The 16,589-nt window shown below is 41.2% G+C and overlaps 1 protein-coding gene across 1 annotated transcript in view; it reads right to left on the minus strand.

Moving 5' to 3' along the window:
- Positions 1-5,144: 5,144 nt before the first annotated feature.
- rcan3 (regulator of calcineurin 3) overlaps positions 5,145-16,589 on the minus strand; it is a 91,510-nt gene continuing 80,065 nt past the window's right edge. Inside the window, 2 exon segments of the mRNA XM_082955611.1 lie at positions 5,145-8,418; positions 12,003-12,174. Of these exon segments, the coding sequence (XP_082811737.1) occupies positions 8,252-8,418; positions 12,003-12,174 (339 nt within the window). The 3' untranslated portion in view covers positions 5,145-8,251.

Genomic DNA, 16,589 nt, shown 5'->3' on the forward strand with positions numbered 1-16,589 from the left:
AAGTGACTTACATTAAGTGCATTCATCTTAAGATAGCTAGGTGAGACAACCACATATCACAGTTAAATAAATATACAGGATACAAACATTTCGCTCCACCTAAACAATTAATATAATATAGCGTTATTACATTACAGGGTTTTGCAAACAAACAAAAAACATTTTCATACACCAAATCTAAGAATATAACATCTGAGAACAGAAAGCAACCATTTCCGATGAAAAAACACAAATGTGAAAAATTGGTGGATATAGTGTTTTGGAAATAAACTCTTCAAATATACCTACTATCACAGTATTATGTTGACCAATATACCAATTCATCTGTTTTCCAAACCTCAACTTCTAGCACAAGTTACTGTTGTTCAGATGTTGTTACTCTTTTTATGTACAGTTTCTTCAGAAAGTTCACTTTTTCCAAATTTTGTTGTGTTTCAAAGTGGTATTAAAATGGATTTAATTGTAATTTTTGGTCAACGATCTAGACAAAATACTCTGTATTGTAAAAGTGGGTGCAAAGTTCTAACTTTTTTTGTATTAATCAAAAATAAAACACTAATATACATTGAGTATACCAAACATTAGGAACACCTAATAACTATACCTACATGTACATATTACCTCAATTACCTCGACACCGGTGACCCCGCACATTGACATTGGTTCTGTACCGGTACCCCCTGTACTGTATATAGCCCCGCTATTATTATTTACTGCTGCTCGCTAATTACTTTTTTTGGTATTTTCTTAAAACTGCGTGGTTGGTTAAGGGCTTGTAAGTAAGCATTTCACTGTAAGGTCTACACCTGTTGTATTCGGCGCATGTGACAAATACCATTTTATTTGACCTGTTGAGTTGCACCCCCTGTGCTTCCCACAGTTTGGTCAAGTTGGCTGTTGGACCATTCTTGAACACACAGGAAACTGTTGAGCGTGAATAACCCAGCAGCAGTTCTTGACACAAACCAGTGCGCCTGGCACCCACTACCCGTTCAAAGGCACTTACATATTTTGTCTTGCCTGGTCACCCTCTGAATGGCACACATACACAATCCATGTCTCAATTGTCTCAAGACTTAAAACTCCTCCTTTAACCTTTCTCCCCCCCCTTCATCTACACTGAATGAAGTGGATTTAAAAAGTGACATCAATAAGAGATTCATCTGGTCAGTCTGTCAGGGAAAGAGCAGGTGTTCTTAATGTTTAGTATACTCAGTGTCTCTTGATTAGATAAGTATTCAACCCCCTGAGTCAATACATGTTAGAAACACCTTTGGCAGCGATTACAGCTGTGAATCTTTTTGGGTAAGTCTGTAAGAACTATATAAAACTCCCTAGAAAGGCAGGAACCTAGGAAGGAACGATATATATACACTATATATACAAAACTATGTGGACCCCCCTTCAAATTAGTGGATTTGGCTATTTCATCCACACCCGTTGCTGACAGGTGTGTCAAATCAAGCACAAAGCCATGCAATCTACTTAGATAAACATTGGCAGTAGAATGGCCTTACTGAAGAGCTCAGTGACTTTCAACGTGGCACCATCATAGGATACCACCTTTCCAACAAGTCACTTTTTAAAATGTCTGCCCTGCTAGAGCTGCCCCAGTCAAATGTTATTCTGAAGTGGAAATGTCTAGGAGCAGCCGCAAAGTGGTAGGCCACACAAGCTCACAGAACGAGACCGCTGAGTGCTGAAGTGTGTACATATCGTCTGTCCTCGGTTGCAACACTCACTACCGAGTTCCAAACTGCCTCCAGAAGCAACATCAGCACAACAACTGTTCGTCGGGAGCTTCATGAAATGGGTTATCATGGCAGAGCAGCCGCACACTAGCCTAAGATCACCATGCGCAATGCCAAGCGTTCCGCTGGAGAGATGTAAAGTTCGCCACCATTGGTCTCTGGAGCAGTGAAAACGCGTTCTCTGGAATGATGAATCACGTTTGATCATCTGGCAGTCCGATGGACGAATCTGGGTTTGGCGGATGCCAGGATAATGCATAGTGCCAACTGTAAAATTTGGGGCTGTTTTTCATAGTTCGGGCTAGGCCCCTTACTTCCAGTGAAGGGAAATGTTAACGCTACAGCATACAATGACATTCTAGACGATTCTGTGCTTCCAACTTTGTGGCAACAGTTTGGGGAAGGCCCTTTCTTGTTTGAGCATGACAACACCCCCGTGCACAAACCGAGGTCCATACAGATATGTTTTGTCGAGATCAGTGTGGAAGAACTTGACTGGCCTGCACAGAGTCCTGACCTCAACCCCATCGTACACCTTAGGGATGAATTGGAACGCCGACTGCAAGCCAGGCCTAATCGCCCAACATCAGTGCCCGACCTCACTAATGCTCTTGTGGCTGAATGGAAGCAAGTCACGCAGCAATGTTCCAACATCTACTGGAAAGCTATCCCAGAAGAGTGTTATAGCAGCAACGGGGGGATCAACTCCATATTAATGCCCATGATTTTGGAATTAGATTTTTGATGAGCAGGTGTCCACATACTTTTGATCATGTAGTGTATTTACCTAAATTACCTCGTACCTCTGCACACTGACTGGGTGCTGATACTCCTTGTATATAGCCAAGTTGTGATTACGCATTGTGTATCTATTAATTCTTTTAAATATTAGTGTTTTACTTTTCTATTGTTTTACTATTTTTGTTCTCTCTGCATTGTGAGTACATGCCCTTGTAATCTGTCTGGCCCCATGGCCTTGTGAATGTTGACCTTTTTAAAGGTCTTGCTCGCATTGGCTACGGAGAGCATGATCACACAGTCGTCCGAAACAGCTGGTGCTCTCATGCATGCTTCAGTGTTGCACTGAAGGCATTTAGCTCGTCTGGGAGGCATTTAGCTCGTCTGGTAGGCTTGTTTCACTGGGCAGCTCGCGGCTGTGTTCCCCTTTGTAGTCTGTAATAGTTTGTAAGCCCTTCCACATCTGACAAGCATCACAGCCGGTGTAGTAGGATTCAATCTTAGTCCTGCATTTACGCTTTGCCTGTTTGATGGTTCATCTGAGGGCAAAGCAGGATTTCTTATAAGTGTCCGGATTAGTGTCCAGCTCCTTGAAAGCAGCAGCTCTAGCATTTCGCTCGGTGCAGTGTTGCCCGTATTCCATGGCTTCTGGTTTGGAATTTGTGGTTTGTTAAAGGAAAGATTCACCCATTTTGAATGTTATATTGTTTTTGTGCATCTCTGAGCAATGTTCTATCGATTCCCCGGCTCATTTCATGTTTTCATGTGTGTATCCAACCCTGTTCAAGCATACCGGCTATATTTCTGCCTGCTTGAATGGCAATAGGTCCGATATATATAAAAACATGAAATGACCCAAGGAATCAATAGAATATAGCTCAGAGATGCACAAAAACAATATAATATTCAAAATGGGTTTATCTTTCCTTTAAGCAAATGTTTGTAAAATGTATTTAGGCTTGCCATAACAAAGGGGTTGAATACTTATTGACTCTATTTCTGATTTGACCTTTTCATTTTTAAATAATTAGCTTAAAAAAATTCAACAACAAAAAAATCCACTTTTACATTATGGGGTATTGTGTGTAGATCAGTGACACAAAATCTAAATGTAGTAAATGTAGTAAATTCAGGCTGTAACAATAACATTTGGAAAAAGTAAAGGGGTGTGAATAGTTTATGAAGGCACTGTATGGAGTATTACCCTAAAACAAGAATATAATTACACTGAAATTAAGGGGTATCTGGGCAATATAATGTATGATGAGCCACTATAACGTGTTACCATACTATTACCACGTTAATGCCACTTTATCTTGAGCTGTGATGTAAAATGCAACCGTAAAGCTTTTAGCAGCCTTTTATGCTTTTGATTAAACATAGGTTGATAGATTTATGTGAAATATGGGTTAAAGCAGTGTTCACTATTAAGAACAGTAGTCAGACCAATCCTACCTATTACATGTAACAATTAGGACAGATTTGTTTACATACATATTTCTAACTGTGAATGAGCATCTGTGAAAACTCCTTCTGTGAAAAATGTGTTGGGAAATGTATCTGACGATGAATTGAATCTAAAAAGGTTCTTGTTTCATGCATGACAGTGTTGATACAACAAGGTTTAAAAAGACGTGAGTCATCCGGATAGTTCTACCAGACACTGCACTGCAGTGTTAAAGACTTTTTGATGTTCAGCTTAGAGTAATCAATCCATTGAGAATTCAGTCACTTTAGAAAAGACATTCAGGTAACGGGCTAACTAACTATTAAGTACGAAAGCGTTTGAAAAGGTTGACCATGACAATATTGACCTTCAAACAAGAGAACAGTTAGCACTGTTGACTGTCTGTGCAACAGCTACTGGTTCAAAACATGAAATGAGATCCATCTTTCACACTATACTTGTAGCAGTATATTTGCAGTAGTACTATAGTTTAGTAGTATACTGTACAGCGGTGTAAAGTACTTAAGTAAAAATACTTTAAAGTACTACTTAACTTAAGTCGTTTCCTGGGGTATCTGTACTTTACCATTTATATTTTTGACAACTTTTACTTTTACTTCACTACAGTCCTAATGTACTTTTTACTCCATACATTTTCCCTGACACCCTAAAATACTTGTTACACTTTGAATGCTTAGTAGGACAGGAAAATGGTCCAATTCACAGTTATCAAGAGAACATCCTTGGTAATCTCTACTGCCTCTGATCTGGCGGACTCACTAAACACAAATGCTTTGTTTGTAAATTATGTCTGAGTGTTGGAGTGTGCCCCTGGCTATCGGTAAATAAAAAAAAGTAAGAAAATTATGCTGTCTGGATTGCTTAATATAAGGAATTTGAAATGATTTATGCTTTTACTTTTGATACTTAAGTATATTCTAGCAATTACATTTACTTTTAAAACTTAAGTATATTTTAAAACAAATACTTTTAGACTTTTTCTGAACTAGCATTTTACTGGGTGACTTTCACTTTTACTTGAAACATTTTCTTTTAAGATATCTTTACTTTTACTCAAGTATGACAATGGGGTACCTTTCCCACCACTGGTAGTATATAGTACAAGTATACTATATGTCAAATATTTGAAGATACATTTAAAGCAAAATACATCATACCGAAACTTAAAAAACACACAAACTCCAAACTTCTTTAAGAATAGTTCTTTATATATTTCTCTATGTGAAACAAATGACAATCATACTACACAAATAAGCAAGTACTGTTGTAACAGTCAGAGAAAACCACTCTGGAAATTAGTACATAACATGAAATACAGATACCAGTATATAACTGTAAATTATTGCTTGATTGCTACTTTGTTTTTTGGATAACTACAGTACAATACACAATATTCAGATTTCAACAGAACAGTATACAACAATAACGGACGGTATTGACCTTTTTGTATTGTAGACTTTCCAAAAAAAACATTCAAACAGAGTCAATTTTCAACACGACGCAATGAGAATTGATTTGATCGAGCATTTCAGGACTTAGTTTTTTTTAATCTTTACAACAACATAAAAGTAGAAGCCACAATTTTTTTATGCACACTGGAACTGGTCTCGGCAAAAAAAACACTTGGCATATATACATAAATATACGTTTTCTCTTTTCAACTGTGACCAAAAATGCACTCAGTTTCAAAGACAGTAAAAAACATCAGATAAGCATCATCAACATAATCATCATCATTGTCATCAATCATCAATATTTTCACCAGTCAGCATAACTAAAAACTGCTTATGCCATTATGCTGCGTTTCAACACTTGCTGCCGGCTTCGTTTTTAGAAGTCGCCTCTGAAAGGACAACGCTTGCACATGGAAGTATGTTCCAGAGACAAGCACTGAAACAAAAACACACATTTGTTCTGTGGTCGCAACCATCTATCCTGTCAAAAGACAAGTTTCCCTGTTCTTCCTTCCACACCTATTCAGTAGTACGCTTATATCCAAAGGACTCCGAGCCTTCAAAACCCCATTAGCGAGAGGTGGAATTCAGATCATTTGAGTGTTGGACTCACACTGCTCTGTTGGTGAGAAGGCTTCCCAGGTGTTCATCTTGAAAAACAGAAGATTTTTTTTTTAAAGAACAGAAAAAAATGATGTCGATGAGGAGCGTTCTCTCTAGCAAGACTGCATCTTACAAGGATAAAAAGAAAACGCAGAAAAAGTGCTAGCATGCAAAGAGACCATCATTTCTTTACAAAATATGAGCAAAAAGTCATTTTTAATGCATTCTAACACGGATAAGGTTTACGTTCACCACTGAGGCCAAATGTACTGTATTGAACACTTGAACACTCCACCTCAATGATTGGACTTTAATTTAGTAAAAAAACAACTAGATTCAAAACACCTTTTCAGGATGGGAATAAAATCAAGGACTCAACATGGAATAGTCTGTATTCAACAGTCTCACTATATGGAATATGTTTCTGTGACAAAACTAAAACATAAGGACTTTTTATGGCATGAAATCATTGTAATGACAGACACTTGGCATCACATATTTTTTTATTCAAGGTGCATAGTGGGGAGAAAAATCGAACATTCTGGAAATAGTTACTCCTAAAATAATTGGCTAAACGGCTAAAAGCACACTTTATTTATTTAGGAGTTGGTAATAACTTTTTTGTTGTTGAGCAAAGTAACAACTGTGAATGCAGCAGTATTCCAAATTGGAGTGATTCAAATCAATACTTTCTCTTAAGTTTCTTGAGTTTCCAACGATTTGTGTTGTGACTGCAAGGTGAGACGAAGGATTTGGTTGATATCTCCAGAGGCAAGGAGGCTAATTAACAATTTTCACTTTCTCAGCAACGCTTAATGTCAATCATTAAAACCTAATGGACTATTTCAACCTACTGACTATTCAGCTATTTACAGCGAGAACTAAGAAGCGGCCTTAAACTCTTAAGAGCTGACAGAGGAAATTCAGGACATTCCTTCAGTGTAGCTCCAGAGATCTCGAGATTTTCTGTGCAAAACAAGCAATATAGGTCTCAGAAGAAGAAAAACAGACATATATATATATATATATATAAACTGGGTTGATATCATAACAAGAACCAAAAACCATTACTGGAAAGATGGGAATCATAAAAATGCCCCCTGAAAAAACATCAACACTCTTGAAGATTAATGCTAGCTTTTACTCCTATCCTAAAGCCCAACTATTAGGCTTTAAGAGAGAGACCTACTCTTAGGCCTTTACTCACACTGTAAAGGTTTCTTTCACTCTCAGTCTTATATCTTGCTCAGCCAGCCTCTCCCCTCTGACTTGACACTATAAAATTATAGATATGCGTGTCGTCAAAAGCGTCATTCCGTTTCCCTGTCGTCTGGACCAGTATAAAACGCCTCAGCTGCCGACTATAGTAAGTAAGCATGCAAAAAAACGATTGTTTGTGGTATCAAATACATGTTAAGAGGAAGAATACACATCTAGTTCAGCAAAAACCAACATACACATCTCTGATAAAAAAAGGACAGAAGCAGAACAAAAAAAGAAAATGCAAACACCACCACAACTTTGTTGTTACCACATGGCGACTTTTTGTTATGTAGTGTGACCTCGATAGGTTCCTTTGCTTCATACAGTAGTTTAGTATTTGAGTCTCTGTAGTAAGTATTTTTCTCATAAGAACTCATATATACATGCAGACAAGAGGAATACCAGACAATCATTCCTGATTCTGTGATAGCAGAAACAACCAATCAGCTGATATGATAAAAGAGCAGAAGAAGAACCGATGCAACAACCAAAATCTCTCTTCGGAGGTATTGCATGTCCCCGAAGTCCATTGCACACAACTAACCAATGACGTAAGAAGGAAAGAAGAAGGAGAGGTCAGACAAGCGGAACTACTACAGTACTAGCACATATGAGAGCTGAGTGTATGATTCTATGACAGTGTGCCTGCTTTAGGGGGACAAGGTGTTAAATTACCGCCCCTGGCTGAGTAAAGGTCAAGGGTTCCATTATCCCTCCCTCCCTTTCCTTTGAGTGTGATGAGTGTGTGTGTGAATCTCATCCATCCTCCATCATCCATACAGGCCAGGCCGCCTCATTCCATCCAATAGCCACGCTCCGTCCACAAACACCACCAAATGTTTGTTGTTTGTTTGTTTTTGGTTGAATTGAAATGAGGGGCGTTGTCTCATTGTGCTCTGCGAGTGCAGAGACAGAGAAGACAGGTCTAGGTGCGTGTTTTGGGGTCGTAGGAGTGGGGTCCGAAGTAGAGGGTCCTAGTTGAGGACTTGCGGTGGTCCGTCGGGGCGCCGGGTTTGGACAATCTGCTGTTTCTGCTTGGGACGCGCTTCGGCGTTGTTGTCGTCTTCGGCGTCGCTGTCGCACACATGCACTACAACGCTGGGGGTCGACTCCGTGCCCGCGTGCAGCTCATAATTCTCCCCTAGAGAGGGAGTGGGGAGGGAAGGATGGAGGGGGGGAGGAGAGAGACAGGGAGGGAGAGAAAGGGAGAGAGAGCGTGAGGGAGAGAGAAAAAAAGAAAGACTAATACACTATATTTGCATTTACAGTGCTACACATGCATCAACAGGCCTACATCAGCATTCCAGTTTAAATATATTGATTAGATGAGCCCCTGAATGTCGGATCTCCCACTGAAGCAGATTGAAGCGAGTCAACCGACTCCAGGAACAGATGCAAGCCTACCATACACTCTTAGAAAAAAGGGTTCTATATAGAATCTAAAAGGGTTCTTCAGCTGTCCCCATAAGAGAACTCTTTGAAGAACCCCTTTTGGTTCCAGGCAGAACTATTCAGGGGTCCATGTAGAACCCTTCCTGACAGACGGAACTCCCCTGCAATGACCGGTGGTACCCAATGGCCAATGTTATCAGCTGTTGCAACACTGGCTGGCTGCAGCCTAATGAAATGTACTGCAGTATAGGATAGGATCAAACTGCCTGTTGCTATCATGTGCCAAACAACTCGAGAATTGGCTACTAGAGAATATATAACACGTTATAAATGTTATATAGCATGGAACAAATGTTACTAACGTTATATGATTCTTAAAATATACGGCCAGTATAATATATCAAATAGAGGTGGAATAACACAGATATCAAGATTTTATATACTTCGGTATTTGTGTCATAAGAAGGAATTCTCCTCAACCACGCCCACAAATTTGGAAAACAAACATTCTTTCCCATTGACCCCCATTGTAAAAGAGCCAACTTTGTCGTCGATCTTTTGCTATACAGAAATGACAAAACTTCCCGAAAAGCTGCTGGGTTGTTAAATGTGAATGTAAACAGGTAAAAAAATCCTGACCATTGGTTCGCAATGCGTCCACGTAAGGAAATAGAGCCTGCGAGAATAGCCTTCTGGCTTCAGGCTATTCGGTGTGGAAGAGTGGGAAAGTGGGGACACAGTGTCCAAGTAAGCTACACATAGCTATGTGTGTGGAAAACATTTAATCATAGCTTGTTTAGTATAGTCTGTTTGTAACTACACTTACTACTTGTAGCTTTATAGTCTTTATGTTTGTGTTGTTGGTCTTGGCTAGATTAGAATATATTCATTTTTAGCTGAGTTTATTACTCACATGCACATGGTTGCAGATGTAATTGTAGGGTACTTTCACATCTTGATCTGTTTCACCTGTCTTTGTGCTTGTCTCCACCCCCCTCCAGGTGTCGCCCATCTTTCTCATTATCCCCAGTGCATTTATACCTGTGTTCTCTGTTTGTCTGTTGCCAGTTCGTCGGTTCTGAACATTCTGCCTGTCCTGACCCTGCATGCTGTTCTGTACCCTATTGACTCTGACCTGGATTACGGACCTCTGCCTGCCTTTGACCTGTCTTTTGCCTGCCCCCTGTTTGGGTCAGTAAATATCTGTGACTCTAGCTGTCTGCATCTGGGTCTTATCCTCAGTTCTGATAGTACGAACTGGCCATGACTGACCCAGCAGTCTCAGACCAACTCCACAATGCTGTCTCCCTGTAAGGAGCCACCATTGGAAGACACAAGGAGTTACTGCAATGTCTTATGTAGGGACTCCATTCCCTAGCAGAATGCCATGACCAGGGGGCGTGCCCATCCTCTTCAACAGCTTAAAGCTCTGCTTGGTAGATAGCTAGCACTCACGTGGCTTAATGTTAGCACCGTCATGAAAAGAGGCATGATGGAAGCCCTCACGTGGCTTAATGTTAGCACCGCCATGAAAAGGGGCATGAAGAAAGCCCTACAATATTACATTTTTCTAAGTAGTGAAAATGCTTGGGAGCATGCAATGTTGAAAAGTAATCTTGACATTTTGTACATTTCTTAAATGTAGTTTTGTCACTGACTAAAACAAGCATAAAACAAGAGAATTGCTTTTGAAAAAGGTTGTTTTTGCTGTGAGCCAATTGGGTAACCAAGGTTGTTGTTTTCCCCATAGGTGGGCAGGGCCTCAATGTTCAATTTAATACCGACTAGGCAACACCAATGCTCACATCACAACTGGCCACAAATACGCATGCAGATTGTATCACGGTTTCCATGAAGACCAGAGGGCAGAGGGAAACGTGATAAGAGGTTTCCCACACCACTGTCTGACAGGAAAAACAAGGCCCCATTTTGTCTAGGGAAGGTCACTACCATAGGCGGCCAGCAGAGAGTGCTAGGGCGCCACACTGCAGCAAAGCACTAATCTGAATCCGAGGCAGGCTAAAGAAGCCCAAACAAGCGTTAGCTCTATTTCCTGATGCCTCCTCCTGTTACCATAGTAACAGTGAGTGCAGCAGTGGTCTGGGCTTCAACATGGTAAATCATGTAATGTAGGAATCATGATTGTTCTTGTAATGCATTAGAGAGGGTTGTGGTGGTGCATTTGAAATTAAGCCATGTCAGAGGCAAGGCTAAATGGCATAGGCTAGATCTCATTTAACAGCCCTTAATGTTCCCTGGTAGACTATAAGAGAAGCACTCAAAATGGTACTGCATGTCCTGATGTCTGGATGAAAAGACACTTCACACACAAACTTATTGACACACCCTGTAGAGTGAAGAACACACACCTATAATATAACTAGGGACCAGACCTTTTCCTGACAACTGGCCAGGATTTTTTCTTGGATCATGTCACGTGGGCCTATTAAAAACATATTATGGTGTAACTGACTACCAACATACAGCGTCTTCCGTTAAGTTTGTATATCTTAGAAGGGTCTCCTTTTTACAGATGACAAGGGTCTTTAGCATCATAAACAATGAATCTGTCCTTCCTCCTGAAGTGTGCAATTGTTGGTTCCCTTCCCTTCATGGACTTAGAAGGAAATAACTGGTGTAAGAATAACAGTGGAAACTCCCTCTAGCCCAATGTTTTAACATTTGTGGGGAGTTGTGTATGAGCAGGAGAAAGGACATATTATTGGGACGCACACAGTGAAGAATCCTGGGAGCTTGGTTACCTAGTAAATGTGACCCTCCTGACCCCAGTAGAAAGAACACAGGTGTCATTACGCCAACACAGGTGTCATTACTCCCTGTTTGATATGGCTGGCATCTCTCAAAGGTCACCGTCTGTCTGTAAACGCCAGTCCTTTACTCAGACAGACAGACAGAGAAGTATGGATGCCATAAGAGAGAGGCATTAGAGAACACGATATATAGTCTGAGGATTAATCTATTTTTCTGATGGACATTCATACTTAGACAACCATCCAGCATGCTGCACAAAGCAATTGTATGCTTGAATGCTAATTGGTGCCCTTTTTGTGACCTTACTGTTATCCTATTATTCTCACGATACCACAGCAGATAAAGCTGATGAGCTCAGTTCAGTTAACAATTTTAATAAATGTTTATAAAAGGGTAGAGTGTGTGTGTGTGCTTGCAAAATGGTGTGTATTTGTGTGTACGGACGTAAGTATGTGTGCGTGCATTTGTGTGCGTGTGTGTATGTGTCTATGTATGTATTTATACGTGTGTGTTCGTGTGTGTGTGTGCGCAAGAGTGTGTGTAAAGTGTGTGTGTACTGACCTGGGCCTAGCTTGGCCACAGCACACAGCAGGTCGTAGTTGATGACGGGCGTTGCGTCTTCGCTCTGGCTCCAGCCCACGGCCGGCGAGGCGGGGGGCGAGATGAGGAACTGTTTGACGGGTGCGGGAGGGGCCAGGTACGACTTGTCTATGTCCTCCCCAGAGTTCTGAACCTATAGAGGGGGAGAGAGGAGGAGAGGAGACAGGGGGGGAATGTCAGAACAGATTATGTTCATTTGGACACACGATGGAAAATGTTGAAAACATTGCAATGCTGGAAACATTAAAGTAGAAAACAGTAATGCTACGTTGTGCATTAATGAATACACCCGGCTGCTGTTGTATAGGAAGCACACTGTTCTCTTCCTGTTGGAACACTATGTACTGGATCATATCTATATAATACACGCACTCAATGTAGTGATGGACATGAGTAATCAAGTACTCGAACGGACGTCAAAGCTCGATTTTTAACCAGAGATCACTTTTTTTTTTCAAATACTGTATAATTATTTGGTGGAATGTGCTTGAAGACGATGTTAATTTGCTTTGACACTAGTGTTCCATTTGTACATGTGCATTTGCTGGGCACAACAAAAAAGAAACCAAGCCAAGCATCAGACAGTTTTTCTCCCTACATTTCCTTTCCCCTCCATGTCTCATTCACTCAATTGCGTTCCGACCGCTCCCTCTACACACGTGCGCTGAGTGCGCACACAAGCTCCTGTTAGGCATACAGAAATAAATGCATCTAACTGATGGGATACTTCACAAGCTACATTCCTTGCCAAATGACGACAGTTTCATCACAAATTCAAAATGGACTGGTTGATTGAAGTAGGAAAATATGTGTTCTAACAATGAGCTGCAGTTTTGGAATAATTGCTTCCCGTCTATTTTCCGCTTAGGCTACTTTGCCAACTGCTAGTGCAATTTCCAATTGGTTAGCCTAGGCTATAACCCATAGACAGGTTCCACACTGAAAATAAGCAAAAACTTTAGTTTGATAAAGACATAGTGTATTTTTATCAGAATCATTAAGCGTAGGCCTACATAGGTAATTCATCATCACGCAGTGTTCAATGTGGAATTGTTCATCCTTTTTGAAAATTCCAAAGAACAGGCAGAATAAACTAAATCGAACGTCTGTAGACACATTTTGGTTTGTAACCCTGAAAGAATTGTCTTTCAACTCACCAAACTGAGCCCTGTTTCAAATGATCACCCTGTGAGAATGACTGTTACAGACGCGCGAGATGCATATCACTTCGCACTGGCAACTTGGGGAAAAAAAGTATGTTCTATTTTATTCTGTTATATTACATCATGTTTTTTTTTTTTAACTATAAAATAGGTTTGTCTTGACTGTGATAAGGCCTTGGAAAATAAGAGCTTCTTGTCTGCTCAATTAACAAAACAAGGTTATGCCATTGCACAGCCATAGGCTTCTACAATCAAGCGCCACTGCTGAAGTTACTGCCTTTTTGAAGATTGTGTTATACAATATAACCAGTTGATATTACGGTTTTAATAAATTCATCTTAAATGGCACTTGCTTTTTTTATTGGCTGAATATATATGTGGCAATTTAGCAATTAGGATTTGTTATCTGCAATGTTTATGATATGTGAGGCATTGTTGCACAAAAAAAAAGTGAGTAAAAATGTCAAATGCCCATCCCTAACACCTTGGTTAGTCCCCTTAGCGGCCCACCCACGTAGAAAACACACTCAGAACAAACACATGCTGAGCACAACCAAGGAGCAGTCATTAGCAGAACCCACTCACACACACACACAATACACACAAGGACGCACGCCCGACCGCACACACGCAAGCACAAAACACACACTCAGGCACAAAACACAGAACACACTCACGCACACATACACAATGCCTGTAGAGAGACGTACAAAGACACACACACTTGCAATGACACAAAAGGGAAAAAAAACATTTGAACTAATGACAACGCTTCAGATAAACCTCAGACTGAGGGACCTGGACCCATTGTGAGTGGAGGACGAGGTCCGGGTCTAGCTCAGAGGCCACTACATTCTCAATGGGGAGAGTACAGTATAGAAATAGAGAAAGAATAGAAATAGAGAAAGAAAGGCTGCACAGAAATATGCTGCTCCCAAGTGCTTTGATTCAACCTGCACCGCAAGACTATGTGTCTTGTATCTTGCATATGAAACATCTCTCTTGTGGAACCAGTTAAAATAAAGTACTTGGGAAAGTACGTAATGGGAGCAGCTGCCAATGGCATGTGCCGGCTCTATCTTCGTAGTACATTGCACTCCACATATAGTGATCACATTTGTTCTGGACGATTTGATCACTATAAGCAGTTGATTACAACAATTACAGAAAGCGCATTCACTATAGCAGAGTGAACGGTTTTTGTTGTCGGGGCCATGGACGGTGTGTGAACATTTGGGATGATGAAATCACTTCCTCACACAGTGTTGGAGAGTACAGTAAAGTAAGGTATGTACCTGAGGATACAGTGTACTGACGTGTGGCAGGTAGCCTAGCGGTTAAGAGCATTGGGCCAGTAACCAAAAGGTCGCTGGTTAGAATCCCAGAGCCGACTAGGTGAAAAATCTCAACCCTAATTAGTCCTATAAGTCTTTCTGGATGAGAGAGTCTGCTTAATTACTAAAGTGTAAAATGTAAGTGCAGGCCTCCGGTGTCCGGTCTGGAGCGTGAAGTCACCAAATGCTCCTCAATTTTATCAGCTGTCCTGGTGGTTGGTCTCAGACTATTGAGCAGGCGAATAAGCCAGATGTGGAGGTCCTGGGCTGGCGTGGTTACACGTGGTCTGCGGTTGTGAGGCCGGTTGGATGTACTGCCAACTTCTCTAAAACTACATTGGAGGCGGCTTATTGTAGAGAAATTAACATTGAATTCTCTGACAACAGCTCTGGTGGACATTCTTGCAGTCAGCATGCCAATTGCATGCTCCCTCAAATCTTGAGACATCTGTGGCAGTGTTGTGTGACAAAACTGCACATTTTAGAGTGGTCTTTTATTGTCACCAGCACAAGGTGCACCTGTGTAATGATCATGCTGTTTAATCAGCTTCTTGATATGCCACACCTGGTGGATGGATTATCTTGGCAAAGGAGAAATGCTCACTAACAGGAATGTAAACAAATTTGTCCACAAAATATGAGAGAAATAAGCTTTGTGTGCGTATGGAAACATTTCTGGGATCTTTTATTTCAGCTCATGAAACATGGGACCAACACTTTACATTTTGCGTTTATATTTTTGTTCAGTATAATTAGTATAACACAAAAATCCCCATAAAAATCTGTCAGTTTAAGCAAGAGATATCAGTTTTTTTGCATTGGATGAGTCACACTTCCGCATCTGCGGTGAAAGGTGACGGAGCTAGTGCGGTGTTTGACAGACCATGAGATATCCCGAATATAGGTCTTATCACAACATCGTCTATAGCATCCGGAACTGTTTGGCCTACAAACTATTATGACTACTCTATCGAAAGGGAAGACTCTCGCGAACATGATAGTGTGCTCCGTTTTGCTCTATGACCCCTACAATCGAACAGTTTGGGCTACACACCAACATGATCCCTCTGTGGAAAGGTGAGACTCTCTCGAATACGTACCTGTCAGTTGTTTTCCTAAAAACAGTTGTCTGAAGGTCCCCCGCTACCAGTTGAAAAGATTAATGAAAGTACACTACATGACAAAAGTACATGGACACCTGCTCGTCGAACATCTTATTCCAAAATCATGGGAATTAATATGGAGTTGGTCCCCCCTTTGCTGCTATAACAGCTTCCACTCATCTGGGAAGGCTTTCCACTAGATGTTGGAACATTGCTGCGGGGACTTGCTTCCATTCAGCCACAAGAGCATTAGTGAGGTCAGGCGATTAGGCCTGGCTCGCAGTCGGCGTTTCAATTCATCCCAAAGGTATTCGATAGGGTTGAGGTCAGGGCTCTGTGCAGGCCAGTCAAGTTCTTCCACACCGATCTCAACAAACCATTTCTATATGGACCTTGCTTTGTGCACGGGGACATTGTCATGCTGAAACAGGAAAGTGCCTTCCCCAAACTGCTGCCACAAAGTTGAAAGCACAGAATCATCTACAATGTCATTGTATGCTGTAGCGTTAAGATTTCCTTTCACTGAAACTAAGGGGCCTAGCCCGAACCATGAAAAACAGCCGCAGACCATTATTCCTCCTCCACCAAACTTTACAGTTGGCACTATGCATTCAGGCAGGTAGCGTTTTCCTGGCATCTGCCAAACCCAGATTCGTCTGTCGGACTGCCAGATAGTGAAGCATGATTCATCACTCCAGACAACGCGTTTCCACTGCTCCAGAGTCCAATGGTGGCGAGCATTACACCACTCCAGCCGACGCTTGGCATTGCGCATGGTGATCTTAGGCTTGTGTGCGGCCGCTCGGCCATGGAAACCCATTTCATTAAGTTACCAACAAACAGTTCTTGTGCTTACGTTGCTTCCAGAGTCACTGAGCTCTTCAGTGAGGCCATTCTACTGACCACGTTTGTCTATGGAAATTGCATGGCTGTGTGCTCAATTTTATA

The sequence above is a fragment of the Salmo salar genome, chromosome 09 (assembly GCF_965601325.2).
Source record: "Salmo salar chromosome 09, fSalSal1, whole genome shotgun sequence".
In the NCBI taxonomy this organism is placed as follows: domain Eukaryota; kingdom Metazoa; phylum Chordata; class Actinopteri; order Salmoniformes; family Salmonidae; genus Salmo; species Salmo salar.